The sequence below is a fragment of the Mustela nigripes genome, chromosome 2, assembly GCF_022355385.1.
Source record: "Mustela nigripes isolate SB6536 chromosome 2, MUSNIG.SB6536, whole genome shotgun sequence".
In the NCBI taxonomy this organism is placed as follows: Eukaryota; Metazoa; Chordata; class Mammalia; order Carnivora; family Mustelidae; genus Mustela; species Mustela nigripes.
Window position 1 is genome coordinate 19,389,381 of NC_081558.1, and position 16,764 is coordinate 19,406,144.

The 16,764-nt window shown below is 38.9% G+C and overlaps 1 protein-coding gene across 3 annotated transcripts in view; it reads left to right on the forward strand.

The window, feature by feature from the left end:
• The window catches only part of RBM6 (RNA binding motif protein 6), a 106,297-nt gene that overhangs the window by 24,803 nt on the left and 64,730 nt on the right, over window positions 1-16,764 (forward strand). Inside the window, exons 2-5 of one of the 3 annotated variants that reach the window (XM_059389767.1) lie at window positions 3,936-4,046; window positions 9,160-10,438; window positions 11,647-11,736; window positions 12,962-13,031. In XM_059389767.1, coding sequence (XP_059245750.1) covers window positions 4,003-4,046; window positions 9,160-10,438; window positions 11,647-11,736; window positions 12,962-13,031 — 1,483 coding nt within the window. In that variant the 5' untranslated portion in view covers window positions 3,936-4,002. Of the gene's footprint in view, window positions 1-3,935; window positions 4,047-9,159; window positions 10,439-11,646; window positions 11,737-12,959; window positions 13,032-16,764 lie in introns of those variants that run through there. The other 2 variants (XM_059389770.1, XM_059389768.1) reach the window with 2 other exon arrangements.

The window sequence follows — 16,764 nt, forward strand, 5'->3', positions numbered from 1 at the left end:
GGGTTTCTAATGATGACTAATAATCTTACTGAGGATCTCTTGTCACTTCTCTCTTGTTGCTTTTGAAAATTGTCTGTCTTTAGTCATAATGTGTTGGATGTGAGTTTATCTTACTTGTACTTTATTTATTTTTAAAAAAGATTTATTTTAGAGAGAGAAAGCTTGAGCACATGCATTGTGTACAAGTTGGGGGAGGGGCAGAGGAAGGGAATCCTCAAGCAGACTCCCTACTGAGCGTGGAGTGGGTTGAGGGGCTCCCTCCCACCACCTATGAAATCATGACTCTTGCTGAAAGCAAGAGTGGAGTGGTCAACCAGTTGAGCTACCCAGGCGGGTATTTCATTGTATTTCATTTAGCTTCCTAGATTTGTAGGTTCATATCTTTTATAAAATTGGGGGAAATTTTCTTTTCTTTGGCCAGTATTTCTTCAAATAATCTTTCTGCCCATTCTTTTCCTTCTGGGACTCCCTTCTCATTTTGCTTGGGGAATCATTTATTACATAATCATTGTCAGTTTGACAGTATCTCCAAACCCCATAGGTTTTGTTCATCTTTGTTCATTCTTTTTTCTTTCTGCTCTTCAGACTTCATAATTTCAATCCTCTTCCTCCGAGTTTGCTGATTCTTCTGCCTACTCTAATCTGTTGAACTACTCTGGTGAACTTTTCAGTTATTGTACTTTTCAGCTCCTGGTTTTTTATTCCACTGTATAAATTTCTGTCTCATTTTGCTTATGCATTGTTTTCCTGATTTCCATTAGTTCTTTAAGCATAATTTCTACCATTGTTAGAAAGTCCTTGTCTAGTAAATCTGATACCTGGTTTATTAGAGATAGTTTCTGTAAGTTTATTTTGTTTCTTTGTGTTTTTTTTTCTTAATGAAAATTGGGCATTTGACTATCATGGTAACTCTGGAAATCAGATGTACCTTTTGTTGGGGTTTGCTGATATGGTGGTGGGGGATTGTTGAAGGCTATAGTCTGTTTTGAGGCTTTTTCTAAACTGTTTTGCAAAGACTATTCTTTGTTATCAATGCATGATCACTGATGTCTGTTCCATTAACTCATGTTCATCTGATGTTTTCCATGAATACCAGAAGCTCAAACAAATGAAAATGAACAAAAAACACTAACAAAAACAAAGAGAAAAGGAGCAAAATGAATAACCCCCTCTGTTTGTTTTTGCATATTGGTTCTGTGCTGGGGCATTCCTTCAACATTTGGCTAGGCTTGCTCTAGGCCTTGGGATCAACCTGAGGTGAAAGCCTAAGGTCTTCTCAGGTCTTGTCTCATCATGTGTCTTGCCTGAGTATGCATGTAGTTTTCTAAAATTTCCCCTGTGTTTGTTACTTTGGAATGTCCTAATTTCCCAAAGTGTTTTCACCCCAACTTCCCCATATCTGAGTCTGCTTTGTAGCTTTTACTAGCAATGCTTCTTACCCTCTCCCCACCCACCACTCAGGTTCTGAGTTAGATGAAACAGAGACAAGCACCAATCCTCACATCAGTCCTTCAGATATCTCCCAGACAGATTAGAAGAGATGTGCACAGTAATCTGCAAATGAGGTTTCCCTCTGATTTGAAGGAGGGAGCTGGGAACTAGGCTGCCATTTCCTCAAGATAAAACCTCTGCCTGTGCAAGGGTGGGTCGGACAGGGGTGAATGAAACCACCACAAAACTTGACTGTTATTTTAAAGATAGCTTATTCTTGATTGCACATTCTCTTCATTGTTATGCACCTTTGGCTGTTTTCTAAGCCCCAGCAGAGCTGGCTCAAACATTTACTGCTGTTTTTTGATGTTTCTGTGGAAGAATGAGACTTTGGAACTTCCTCATCTGCCATTTTGCTGAAATGTGGTTTGTCTTTTCACTCTCTTGGTAGTGTACTTTGTTTGCACAAAAGTTTTTGATTTTGGTGAAGTCTACTTAATTTCTTCCTTGTGCTTTTGGTGTCATATTTAAGAAGCGGTTGCCAAATCCACGGTGGTGAAAGTTTCCATCTTTTTAAATAACTGCAGCAAAGGTTGTGGAGATGACTTCTCAGGTTGACTTGGGTTACATGCCCATTTTTAGTTTTAATTTTATTTATCTTTTAGCAGGAGAAAATTAAATATAGTGTCATACATATGGGGAATCTATGTATGAGGAATCCATGCAACCATGACATTTCCAAGGCAGTCCGGCAGCATGAGGTTTATATGACATACCAAATAAGGAGAGGGTTAGGGACCTGAGAGTCCAAAGGAGAGGAAAACCCTTAGCATAAAGGTGAGAAGAGATGTTTGAGAAACAGACTTTGCAGATAAGAGTTTTGATAAAGAGGAATCTCTTTTTTTTGTTAATAGTTCTCTTCCTGATACAGTCAGACAGTTAAGAAGCAGATAAAGAGGGGCGCATAGGTGGCTCAGTGGGTTAAAGCCTCTGCTTTTGGCTCAGGTCTTGATCCCAGAGTCCTGGGATCGAGCCCCACATCGGGCTCTCTGCTCAGCAGGGAGCCTGCTTCCTCCTCTCTCTCTGTCTGCCTCTCTGCCTACTTGTGATCTCTGTCTGTCAAATAAATAAATAAATCTTAAAAAAAAAATCTTAAAAAAAAAAAAGGCAGATAAAGAGCTTTTCCTGCTAGGTTTTGATTTGTTTTAATTCTAAATAATGTTTATCTCATAGTATGGTACATCTTGGTACATGCCCATTTTTAGAGCAATTACTGTGATGAGAGTGGTAGACTATTCTGATTGACTAAGCAAGATTGTGTAGGATCAGCCATGGACTGAATGGTGTTAATATTAAAGATGCTGTTTCCAAAAAGGAAGGTGAATGGAGGATAGAAAAATTAGTAAATATTTAGAAAACGTAAACCATTCTTATGACACTGAGAAAAACTTAAGATGCCCCAGAGTGCACATTTTTTTAAAGACTTCATTTATTTGAGAGAGAGAGTGATCATGAGTGGGAGAGAGGAGCAGAAGTGGAGGGAGAAGCAGACTCCCTGCGGAGTGGGGAGCTAGACCAGTCCCAGGATTCTGGGATCATGACCTGAGCTGAAGGCAGACACTTAACTGACTGAGCCACCCAGACACCCCAAGAGAAATACATTTTTAATTTAAAATGTTTTAAATTTAATTTTAATGTTTAAATTGAATTTTTAATTAAAAATGTATTTCTCCGGGCGCCTGGGTGGCTCAGTGGGTCAAGCCTCTGCCTTCGGCTCAGGTCATGGTCTCAGGGTCCTGGGATCGAGCCCCGCATCGGGCTCTCTGCTTGGTGGAGAGCCTGCTTCCCCGTCTCTCTCTTCCTGCCTCTCTGCCTACTTGTGATCTCTCTCTCAAATAAATAACTAAAATCTTTTTTAAAAAAATTTTATTTCTCTTGGGGCACCTGGGTGACCCAGTTGGTTGAGTGTCCAGCTCTTGATTTTGTCTCAGGTTGTGATCTCAGGATTGTCAGAACAAGTCCCACATTGGGCTCTACCATTGGGCATTGAGCCTGCTTGAGATTCTCCTCTTCTCCCACTGCCCCTCCCCACCTCTCTCACTTGCTCATTCCCTTAAAAAAAAAAGTATTTTTCTTGTTATTCTTGTTATAAATTAGTAAGTAAATGTTTAAAAGTGACTTCCGGGGTGCCTGGGTGGCATAGCCAATTAAGTGACCTGACTTTTGGTTTTGGCTCAGATTGTGATCTCAGGGCCATGAGATCAAGCCCTGCGTCAGGCTCTGTGCTCAGTGTGGAGTCTGCTTGAGACTCCCTCTCCCTCTCTCCTTTTCCCCACTAGTACATGCACGCTCCCTCCCTCTTTCTAAAATTTAAAAAAAAAAAAAAAATTAAAAGTGACTTCCAAAAATATCCCTGTTTTTGTTCCTGATAAAGCAAGGTGGAAGAAATTAGTTTTTTTCTTCATGTTCTAATGTGTTTATATTTTGTGGTTTATTTTATACAGGTACTACTATAACCAGAGTTTGGTAGCAAAAGGATCTACTTACTGGGCTCTCTTAACATAGAAAGAGATGTGGGGGGATTCTCGATCTGCTAACAGAACAGGACCTTTTCGGTAAGTCTTGAAATTTGAATACTGAAATTGTAATATTTTCATGATAAAGATATATAATATTTTTTGGTCTGTCATAAAGAGGGATATTATAGAAATAGCTTGGCTTTTTAAAAATAGAAACTATTTTAAAAATTTCTAGTTGTTTCCAGTGTTTGTGAGGTTGAATACTGAGCATGCCAAGTGTTTTGTGTGTCAGCACTTTTTTTTTTTTTTTTTTTTTTTTAAAGATTTTATTTATTTATTTGACAGAGAGAAATCACAAGTAGATGGAGAGGCAGGCAGAGAGAGAGAGAGGGAAGCAGGCTCTCTGCTCAGCAGAGAGCCCGATGCGGGACTCGATCCCAGGACTCTGAGATCATGACCTGAGCTGAAGGCAGCAGCTTAACCCACTGAGCCACCCAGGCGCCCTCAGCACTTTTTTTTTAAAGATTTCATTCATTTGTCGGAGAGAGACAGAGCACAAGCGGGGGAGCAGCAGACAGAGGGAGGAGCAGGCTCCCCACTAAGCAAGGAGCTCAATGTGGAAGTCAATCCTAGGGCCCTGGGAACTTGAGCTTAGCCAAAAATAGACACTTAACTGACCGAGCCACCCAAGCGTCCCAATGTTTCAGCACTTTTTTTTTTTTTAATTTTATTTATTTGACAGACGGAGATCACAAGTAGGCAGAGAGGCAGGCAGAGAGAAAGGGGGAAGCAGGCTCTGCAGTGAGCAGAGAGCCCGATGTGGGGTTCTATCCCAGGACACTGAGATTATGACCTGAGTCAAAAAGGTAGAGGCTTACCTCACTGAGCCACCTAGATGCCCCAGCACTTCTTTGTTTTTTAAGATTTTATTTATTGTTTGACAGACAGAGATCACAAGTAGGCAGAGAAGTAGGTGGAGAGAGAGAGAGGGGAGCAGGCTCCCTGCTGAGCAGAGATCCCAATGTGTGGCTCGAACTCAGGACCCTGGGATCATGACCTGAGCTGAAGGCAGAGGTTTTAACCCACTGAGCCACCCAGGCACTCCTGTTTCAGCAATTTTTTTTTTTTTTTTAAAGATTTCATTACTTATTTGAGAGATTGAGAATGAGAGAGAGAGCATGAGAGGCGGGGAGGGCCAGAGGGAGAAGCAGACTCCCTGCTGAGCAGGGAGCCTGATGTGGGACTCGATCCCGGGACTCCAGGATCATGACCTGAGCCAAAGGCAGTTGCTTAACCAACTGAGCCACCCAGGTGCCCTGTTTCAGCACTTTTTAAACATTAAAAAATAATCCCCAATTATTTTTTTTAAATCTCTGTTAACAAAGTAATACATACTTGGCAAATAAGGAAAGCTAGCAAAAACATACATGAACATTTATATATGTAAATAAAAGTTTTGTTAATTTCACTAATTTATGTCTAGAATCCAGAGCTGTGTTTGGCCCATGGCAAATTGTGTTTCAGTTATCAAAAATAGTTCTGAGAAAAAAAATTACAGGATGCAATTTTTTTTTTTTTAAAGATTTTATTTATTTATTTGACAGACAGAGATCACAAGTAGGCAGAGAGGCAGGCAGAGAGAGAGAGAGGGAAGCAGGCTCCCTGCTGAGCAGAGAGCCCGATGCGGGACTCAATCCCAGGACCCTGAGATCATGACGTGAGCCGAAGGCAGCGGCTTAACCCACTGAGCCACCCAGGCGCCCCAGGATGCAATTTTCTAAGGCATTTTCAGTATTAAGTGTTACTGAGTACCTTTCAGTTATTAGTAGATTATATTTTAGATCTGTAGGGAGTTAATTTTTTTTTTATAGCCAATATAATAAATGATGATGGCTATATTTTTAAAGCTTTTGTATTATGCTTACAATTAATAAAATGCCAGAGGAATGTGATTTTTATGATTTATGGTTTTATTATTTTACTTGGTATATGGCAAAGAAATCTGATCTTTAAAATTATATATTAAATAATTATATGTATGTTATAAATATATATGTATATATTTTTTAAATGCTCCAATTGAAACTTCTGTTACTAGTAAATTTTCTTTTGGATTGACAGTCTGCAAGTTTTTATCACACAAATTCAAGAGGTGTTCTCATTCTGAAGCTGGGGGTTCTAGTGAAAAATTAGATAGGGAACTGAGTTTTAAAATCCATAAAATATTTAGTAAAGCTAGTGTTTCATAAATACTAGATAGTGGTCTTTACTTTTGGCTCAGCAGTCTTTAAGTTAAAGCAATGGTGATGATGCTGGGTGCATTTTTCCTTTCAAAATTTAAGGTCTGCGTCAGTGGTCAGCAAATTATAGTCTTTAGCTCACTTTTGTTTTATTGTAACACACCCATGATCATTTGTTTAGCTGTTGTGTGTGTTTGCTTCTATGCCACAATGGCAGAGTTGAATAGCTGTGACAGACTGCAAATCCTAATACCGATACTATCTGGCTTTTTTGTGGAAAGTTAACCGATGCCTAGTCTAGATCAGTGGGCTTATACATCAACATTTTTAAATATTTAGGTTGTAATCTATTCTTTTTTACTTATATTTATGGATAACTATTTTGTAAGTAAGCCTATTTGTACAGAATTTGCCTAATTTAGATTATTTTTAAAATTTTTTTATTTATTTAGATTGTGTAGTTAAGCCTTCAGAAATGTTGGGTAACCTTTACTCTATTTTGTAACTTGGAAAAACATTTTCAGAACATTTTTTGTTTGACCAGTTTGTTATTTAAAATTGTATTCCTCCACCTTAATTTTAGTTTTTTTTTCTTTTAAGATTTTATTTATTTACTTGAGAGAGAGAGAGAGCGAGCATGAGAGGGGAGAGGGTCAGAGGGAGAAGCAGACTCCCCGATGACCAGGGAGCCCGATGTGGGACTCAGTCTCGGGACTGCAGGAGCATGACCTGAGCCAAAGGCCGTTGCTCAACCAACTGAGCTACCCAGGTGCCCATAATTTTAGTTTAAATATAAGTTATTACGTGCTGTTTTTAAGGTCTTTGACTAGAAGGGAGATGTAGTTTATATAGCATAACTTTTTGGAAGACTAATTTGGATTTTTTTTAAAAAGGGGCATCTTTTCTTACAGGGACACCTGGGTGGCTCAGTGGGTTGGGCCTCTGCCTTTAGCTCAGGTCATGTTTTCGGGGTCCTGGGATCGAGCCCCACATCGGGCTCTCTGCTCAGCGCGGAGCGTGCTTCCCCTTCTGTCTCTGCCTGCCTCTCTGCCTACTTGTGATCTCTCTCTCTGTGTCAAAAAACAAAACAAAACAAAAAAAACACTTAAAAAAAGTATCTTACAGGAAAATGATTTTACATTTTATTTTATCAGCTTCTTAAAATTTATTTGATTGAAAATGATTTTCATAATCACTGCTATTTTATGTTAATAGAACTGTTTCTTGAATAGTCTGCATAAAATACATTTCTAAGAACGCTAGTACAGTAGGTTACTCTAGATCTATTTGATCCTCCCAACTTAAGAGGGTAGTATAATCTTCAGAGCAGTATTCAAAGACAGTGTTAGAAACACTCTGGTCAGAAAACATGTAGGTTTAGATGCCTCAGCACCCATGAGTGTTTGCTGAAGCTTAAGTCTTCCTATAAGCTAACTGTTGGGATTTGAGGATTTTAAATATGAGAGACACTAGAGTTAGTGATAATGTCTTAATTTTAGTGCAAAATACGAAGACTGTTTCAACTTGCTCCTCTTGGGATGAACCACACAGACATTACTAATGTTAATGGGAGCTAATGGAAGTCATCATGTTCCGAAAAGCCATTAAATATGCATCTTTCTAATGTTCAGGTTACTGTTGTTGAAGTCCTATTACTTTAAGAAAGGGTTTGGCCTTGTAACTCTTTCTCCTGAACTGAGTGACCCAGAATCAGTTGTCCTTTGAGTTTTTCTCTCGTGGTATAGTCTGTGCTCAGAGGGTCATATCCTGTATATTCTGGTAGGAGAGAACAGAGTTGGACGTGATTTCCTAATACTTTTTGTTTTACTGCTAAATAGCAGATAGCCTTTCAGATCATTTCCTGTTTTATTTTTTTGTACCCTCCCCTTAAACTTCAGCTCAGGTTCCTAGGTATCTAATTGCCTATTTAAATTCCTTTTTACCAAAGCCTAAGTGTGTAAATGGTCTGAAGGCTAGGCAAAGGGAAGAATTGGGTAGAATGAAAGAGTAGGCCAGTTCTCATTTATCTCTTGAGTTTTGTAAACTGAGCATGTGAATTTAATACTTTGCTTATTTTTAAATATATTTTACTACTATGAAAAACTAGTACGAGGCATTAGAATCTGGAATATCAGCTTTTTCCTTTGGGACCTGGAAATAATACTTGGAGGCCAAATGCTCTCTCTAGGTCCCTTTCAGCATTAAGCTAGATGCTGTTGCTTGGCTAAGTTGATGTACATATGCTTTGTAGCATGATTCATGCTGCCTTTTGTGATACTCTTGGGTAGTTAACATAATAGGACCCAGGTGAGAGTGCTTCTAGGTGGAGCCAGTGTAGAACTGGATTTTAGATGCAGCCAGGGTTTATGCTCAGCTGGTGTACCCTTGTGTGCTCCTACTGGTGATTTACAGCCAGTGTTCCTTCATTTTGGGCGTGCATCCATTCCGATCTGGGTGGTGTCTATGCTGTAGCTGTAATCAAATATTTTGCAATATTATTGTTGTATGCAGAAATGAGAAAGACACCTCCTGAAATTTACTGTAATACATTTATAGTGCATTGATTTATTTGACGTATAGGAATCATCATGTTGATCTTGGAATTCTAAGTTCCCTGGCTGTAGGAAATGGAAATTTTTGTAGTGTGTCACCATTGCTAGCTTATCTGGTGTTGCGGATTTTCCCTGTTGCAGGACTGGGTGAAAGCTTTTTCTGCAGCAGTCATGTTGAAAACCTTGTGTTGACTTTCCTCGTGTTCTGAAATGGGAACATAAAAGTTTACTCCGCCACTTCGTCTTAAAATAGCAAAACATTGCTGTTTTCTGCAGATCTAGGACCTTGTTACAGAACTCTGCCAAAAAAAAAAAAAATGTTTACAGAAGAATGTGCTGTGATTAGAGAAGAATATGCTGGTGTGTAGATTTCAAACTCTCTGGACAATATGAATAACACTGTCTTTGTTTCTACAGTGGGAGCCAAGAAGAAAGGTTTGCTCCCGGGTGGAACAGGGATTATCCTCCTCCTCCCCTTAAGAGTCATGCTCAAGAGAGACACTCTGGCAACTTTCCTGGCAGAGATTCACTTCCCTTTGATTTCCAGGGGCATTCGGGGCCTCCCTTTGCAAATGTAGAGGAGCATTCTTTCAGCTATGGAGCTAGAGACGGACCGCATGGTGACTATCGAGGAGGGGAGGGACCTGGACATGATTTTAGGGGGGGAGATTTTTCATCTTCTGATTTCCAGAGCAGAGATTCATCACAGTTGGACTTCAGGGGTAGGGACATACATTCTGGGGATTTTCGGGATAGAGAAGGACCACCAATGGACTATAGGGGTGGAGATGGGACTTCTATGGATTATAGAGGTAGGGAGACATCTCACATGAACTACAGAGACAGGGATGCTCACACTGTTGATTTCAGAGGTAGGGATGCTCCTTCATCTGACTTCAGGGGCCGGGGCACTTACGATTTAGATTTTAGAGGCCGGGATGGATCCCACACCGATTTTAGGGGACGAGATTTATCAGATCTGGATTTCAGGGCCAGAGATCAGTCCCGTTCTGACTTTAGGAATAGAGATGTATCTGATTTGGACTTTAGGGACAAAGATGGAACACAGGTGGACTTCAGAGGCCGAGGTTCAGGTACTAGTGATCTAGACTTTAGGGACAGGGATACGCCACATTCAGATTTCAGAGGTAGACACCGGTCCAGGACTGATCAGGATTTTAGGAGCAGAGAGGTGGGACCTTGTATGGAGTTTAAAGATAGGGAGATGCCCTCTGTGGATCCAAATATTTTGGATTACATACAACCCTCTACACAAGATAGAGAACATTCTGGTATGAACGTGAACAAGAGAGAAGAATCCAAACATGACCATACAACAGAAAGGCCTGCTTTTGGCATTCAGAAGGGAGAATTTGAACATTCAGAAACAAGAGAAGGAGAAAAACAAGATGCGGCCTTTGAACATGAGTCCACATCAGACTTTCAAAACAGCCGGAGTCCACTTCAAGACCAAGACAAGTCACAACTTTCTGGAGGGGAACAACAGAGTTCAGATGCTGGTGTGTTTAAAGAAGAAGGTGGTCTGGACTTTCTTGGCCGGGAAGACACTGATTACAGAAGCATGGAGTACCGTGATGTGGATCACAGGCTGCCGGGAAACCAGATATTTGGCTATGGTCAGAGCAAGTCTTTTCCAGAGGGCAAAACCTCCCGAGATGCCCAGCGGGACCTTCAGGTATATTAATGGAATAGATTGCTTTTCTGCTTCTTGTTGTATCATAAGGCATTTCTGAAGGATGAAGCGTTAGGGTCCAGGATCCTTGGTCATGGGTCTCCCCTTCTATAACCATTAAAAAACAAAATGGGGACACCTGACTGGCTCAGTTAGTAGAGATTATGATGCTAGAGCTCAGGATTATAAGTGTGAGCTCCATGTTGGGTGTAGAGATACTTTTTTTTTTCCCCCCAAATATTTTATCTATTTGACAGAGAGAGAGAGATCACAAGTAGGCAGAGAGACTGACAGAGGAAGAGAGGGAAGCAGGCTTCCCGCTGAGCAGAGAGCCCAATGTGGGGCTCCATCCCAGGACCCTGAGATCATGACCTGAGCTGAAGGCAGAGGCTTAACCCACTGAGCCACCTAAGAGCCCCAAGATCAGGACACTTTAAAGAGTAAGAGAGGACAGTGCAGTTGAGGCTTCTGTGAATACAGAAAATACAGATTTCTCTGAATTGTACTCTTGTATGGTCAGATGACACCTTTTGATTTTGTTCTGAAATTTATTTATAGTTGACATCTTTGACAAATGGCACCTGATTAAAATTTTTTTTCTGGGGCGCCTGGGTGGCTCAGTCAGTTAAAGCCGCTGCCTTCGGCTCAGGTCATGATCTCAGGGTCCTGGAATCGAGTCCCGCATCAGGCTCTGCTCAGCGGGGAGCCTGCTTCCTCCTCTCTCTCTCTGCCTGCCTCTCTGCCTACTTGTGATCTCTCTTTGTCAAATAAATAAATAAAATCTTTAAAAAAATAATAATAATAATAATTTTTTTTCCTATTTTCTCATTCAGGAAAGGAAAATTTTACATATTTATATTTACATATGCATACATATTTTTTTATTATGTGAAAAATATTTTTTAGAATGTTAGTGGGTTTTTTTTTCTTTTTTTTTCATGGTTATAAGTCCTATTCAGCACTGTTTCTCTTAATGTTCTGCTTTACTATTTCAAGACTCCTCAGTGAGCCTTGATTTTAGCACACTTATATACTAATGATTTGAAATCAAATTTTGGAACTCAGAAAAGTAGAGAATTAAAATTTTTCATATCTTAATGTGATGCAAGTGATTTTGATATTTGATACTTAGAACTTGCATTTCATCTTTGCTTTCATTTGCAAACTAACATGCTTTTATTTCTGAAATAATTTTTTATTCTGGATTCAAGGATCAAGATTATAGGACTGGCCCAAATGAGGAAAAACCAAGCAAGCTTATTCGATTAAGTGGGGTACCTGAAAATGCCACAAAAGAAGAGGTAAGGCTCTTTTTCCTTTTTCTTTTTCCCTTTTTTGTCAATTAAAAAATTATTTTTACTTTTTTGTCTTGAAAAATTAATAGATTCATAGGAAGGTGCAAAGAAACTTACAGGGAAATTTTGGGTGTCCTTCCTGCAGTGTTCGCATCTTACATTACTATAGTACAGTAGCTAAACCAGCAAGTTGGCTTGGGTACAATCCATAGAACTTACGTAGATTTCAGCAGTTACGCATTCACTCACTGAGGTGAGGTTCATGATTGCTATCCTCAGACCTGGTAATCATCCCTTAAGACATAATCCCAGAGGGACCATTGGATTGCATACATAAAGATGCAGTTTATTTACAGTAGTAAAAACTAGGAGATGCATAACTCTTCAGTGTTGAAGGACTGGCTGTAATGGCTGAACTTAGAGGAAAATATGGTCAGGCTTTTATAATAGGAAGAGCAGATTGTGTTTACTCTGTGCCAGGCGTCATGTGATGCTTACTAGCATTAGTTCTTTAATTTTGACTGCATCCTAGGAATAGGTACTCTTTATTCATTCCTTCCAAATACAAAGCACCAAGCACATGCTAGGCACTGAGTGATGCAGCAGTGAGTATTGTAAAGTCACTGCGTCCATGGGTAATAAAAAAGTAAACAAAAAACATAATTTCAGGCAGTGATAAATGATCTAAAGGAAACAAAAATAAAGGTGTTGAGCATAACTGGGCTAGGGGCTATTTTCATTTGGGTAGTTGGGGGAAGGTATCACTAAGGAAATGACATTTGAGCCCAGGCCTGAATGCTGCAAGAGAACAGTCCTTCTGAAGATGGGAAAAATAACCTGACCAGGCTGAGGGAGTTAAGTGCCATGGCTCTGGACTGGCATGAGCCCAGGGCATCATCGCATCATCTTATGTTTAACAGATGAGAAACTGGGCACTGAAAAGTTACACAGCAAGAGAGCAAAAGAGGCTTGGAACGTAGGCAGTCTGATTTCAGAGCTCGGGTACTTGATGGTTATGTTCTTCTGCCTTTTTTGTGTACTTGGGAATTTTTGAGTAATTATGTTCTGCTTATTAACAGTTTTGAATGCCTAGAATGTACATGGGTTAATTTTGCCTTAATAAAGTGATGATAGCCTTAAATTACATAGAATAAAATCAAGGAGGGAAAATTAAATATTTAGTGTTTGATTAATGTTTTACATCATTCGTGTATACACCATATTCTTGCAGATTCTTAATGCCTTTCGGACTCCTGATGGCGTGCCTGTAAAGGACTTGGAGTTGAAGGAGTATAACACAGGTGAGTTTCTGCACATGCCAGTGGCCTTGGGTTTGGAAGAGTCTTTGTCACATTTCTGCATCATGTGCTACTCAAAGTTATTTTAAGAAACCACGGTTAAGATTTCCAGAAGCCTCCTATTGATGCCTTCAAAGAACAGCCAACTTTAGGCTTAGCTGTGGTTCTTTGTGGCTGTTTGTCCACACGTGGGCGATGAGGATGCATGTTCCAGTTCTTCTGGGTGCCTATGAGATATAAAGTGAGTGTTGTAGCGTTTAAGATAGAAAGTTAGTATCGTAGCATTTATCCCTGAATATATTTTATATAATCATTAAATTTACTATGTATGTTCTTCATTGTGGTGGAGTGTTTATGTTTGAGCCTGGCAAGATGTAATAAATTTACTTTGTTTAAAAATTTACATTTCATTGCTTCAGCCTGAAATTTACAACTTTCCAGAGAACTTGTACAAATTAGCGGTTTCTTGGATTTTCAATCTTGCTCTGAGAATGAAGCCCTGCAACAGCTGTTTTGTTGAAACCTATGAATAGATCGAGAAGAACTTTCTCTTTGACCTCTGCTCTGTGGTCTGAACTACAGATTAAACTTTTCATAATATTGTCCTAGTGTTTTAGAGTATCATGTTTGGTCAGTTCCTTCAAATCTTAGTACAAAAAAACTGAAAGTGAAATGCTAGGCACTCAAGGCATTGAGTGATATTTTAGTCTGTATAATATGGAATGATTTAAAAGTGAAAGTAATCTTCAAGTGATCTCTTGTGGGATTTTAAATTGAAGAAAGTAGATCATTAATCTGTTCACAGAACTTAGAATTTTAGTAATCCAAATTAAAGAACACTTCAAGTAAGAGTATGCTGTATTTTGAGGATATAGTTTACCTCTAAAGAGTTTACCATGGAATAAATTTCTTTGTATTAACTAGAGAGCTGCTTCTTCAGTTTGGTTCTGCAGAGGAAAACTATCCATAAAAATAAATTTTTGGTGTTTGAAATAATTTGGTATTTTTGTGAAGTCCAGAAGTATTTTTTTCTGTAAATATTTTTCTAGAAAGCTAAGTATATTTTTGTTTTAAAAGCCTCAGTTCTCAAAAAAAAAAAAAAAAATCAGTCCTCAATTTGTGGAAATGTAAGAGTAGTAATGGTTGTTCTTACACATTCATGTCTTTTTTTTTTTTTTGCACGTGTCTTATACACATTTTCTAGATGTACTATTATCTTTAAGAACTAAAAGTAGAATTTATAGACCACAGTTACATTTTAACTGACAGCAGTAACCTCAGTTTTGGTCTTATTTCATGAACTGTGTTTTTATTAAGTATTGGTATTTTAAGGAAAGTAGAGATGTCTTGAAGTTTAAATAGCAGCTTAAACTCTTCATTTCTTCATTGACTTTATATTGTCAGATGTATTAGCAGAGTAATACTTAATGTATAAGGTCCATAGAAGTAGTTCTTAAATTTGCATGGTATAGTAGCTATTAGAAACCTAATTGGCAGACCAAAGACATTGATACTCATGTGAAATCATTCAAGACAGTGGTTTAAAAAAAAATCACCTTTCAGGAAATAGTCTTTTCTTCACATTTTATTATATGAAGTGACAGTGTATTAAATATGTATATATGGTTCTTTTTTTAATGAGAGAATTGGATTACCAGTCCCATGTTATCCATCTCTTCGTGGCAAGTAGAATGAATGTTTGAAGATATCCGTCAGATCATGTTAACTGCCATGCCTAAAATCCTCTAATGGTCTTCCATCTCATTTGGAAGAAATTCACAATTCTTTGTTCTGACTTACAGAATCCTGCATGAGCTGGCCATTGGCTATTTGATCTCATCCCATACTGCTCTCCACTTTTCTTCTTATGCTATAGCCACACTGAACCTTTCTGTAGACTTGATCAGTATAGACTTCTTTCTCTGAAAGGGCCTTTGCACTGTCCTTCCCTCTGATCCTCACTCGTCTTTTGGGATTTAGTTCTTGGCTTCAGTTTCACCTCTCAAGGCCTTACCTCACCATCCAATCCAGAATCACTCCTTGGTGGTTTTTCATCATATCCTGGTTTGTTGTCATAGGATCGATCATTCTGGTATTTTCTTAGTGGTTTTGTGTATCTTATTCCTCCCAGAGAGTTAGTTCCATGACAGTGGGAGCCTTGTCTATCTTGTTCCTTCCTGTTACCCTCATGCTTGCCACTCTCCTGGCACTGATGGGTTCTCAGTATGTGTGGAATGAGTAAGTGTCTGTGATGTGTATTCATAGCAGCTGCGTTCTCTTCTCAGGTGAGGAACGTTAAAGGGGTCATTTAGGTTTCAGAGCAGTGCAGCCTTATATCTGCTGAAGAATATGCCTTGAAGCAATCAGATGTTTTAAGAATGTTTTTAACATTTGCTTGTTAAAAGACTTTATGTGCATTTTAGTAGAAGAGGTAACTTTCATAAATGGCAGTCAGTTTCTTTAGGCTTATAATAACCTGCAAAGACCATGCAGGATGGACACTGCTCTTAAGAAGGGGACTGTAGGGCAGAGGTTTAGTTGGTGTAATGGAGAACAGTCTATAATGGAGAGAAAAGATTAATGCCTGTTCACTGACTCTGGTAATCATTGATTTAATTTTTGTTTCATTTAGGGCTGTGTGAATACAGGGTCACAACTTTTATCCAAAATCTGTGGGGTCAAATAAGTTTATGACTTTTTCTGAATGCAGAGGGGCAATGTGGTACATAGATCAAATATGAATTATATCCCCCAGTGGGATGTATATCAGTCATAAGAATACTTCTGCACCAAAATATGTGACTATTCTCACTGAGAGGACTGTAAAGACTGTAAAGAGACGCAGTATACCATAGGTCAGGATTTGTCTCCAATTGACTTCATATGACTTGAAAATTTTCCAAAACACTTAATATTTAAGGGATTTTGGAGTTCCAGATAAGGAGTTGTGAAGCTACATATGTGATATATATTTGAGTTTTTCTTTTGCCATTTGCAAATATATTATAACCCCATTAGTTGTAAATTACCTTGAGTGAAATGATTACATTCCTGGGAAAAGTATCGAGAGTGAAATTTGGTGGCTGGATGAACAAACTTTGGTGTGCCTACAGTGGAATACTACTCAGCAATAAAAATGACAAAACTACGCATGTACGTAACAACGTGGAGGAATCTCAGGTATTGTGCTGAGTAAAAGAAACAAGATTGAAAAGGCTACACACTGCCATAAAAAGAAATGAAATACTGATACATGCTATAACTTGGATGAATCTTGAAAACATTGTGCTGAGTGAAAGAAGCTAGGCACAAAAGAGCACATATAGTATGATCCCATTTATATAAAATATCCAGAATAGGCATATCCATGGAATAAGAAAGCAAATTGTGTAGCTTGGCTGTTGTCTGAGGCTGGAGAAGGGGGAGATGGGGAGTGACTGCTTAATGGGTATAGGGTTTCCTTTTTGGGGTGATAAAAATGTTCTGGAAGCAGGTAGTGGGGATAGCTGGATAATGTTGTGAATGTATTTAAATGCCACTGAATTGCACTGCAAAAACGGTTAAGTGGTGTATTTTATGTTATGTGTATTTGATCATAATTTTTAAAAGGACTACATACAACATGATTCCATTTCTGTGATGCTCTGGAAAAAGCAGAATTAAAAGGAGTAGAAAGTAGTGGTTGCCGGGGTGTTGGGGGAGGAGTCAATTGTAAAGTGGAAGCATGAGGGAATTT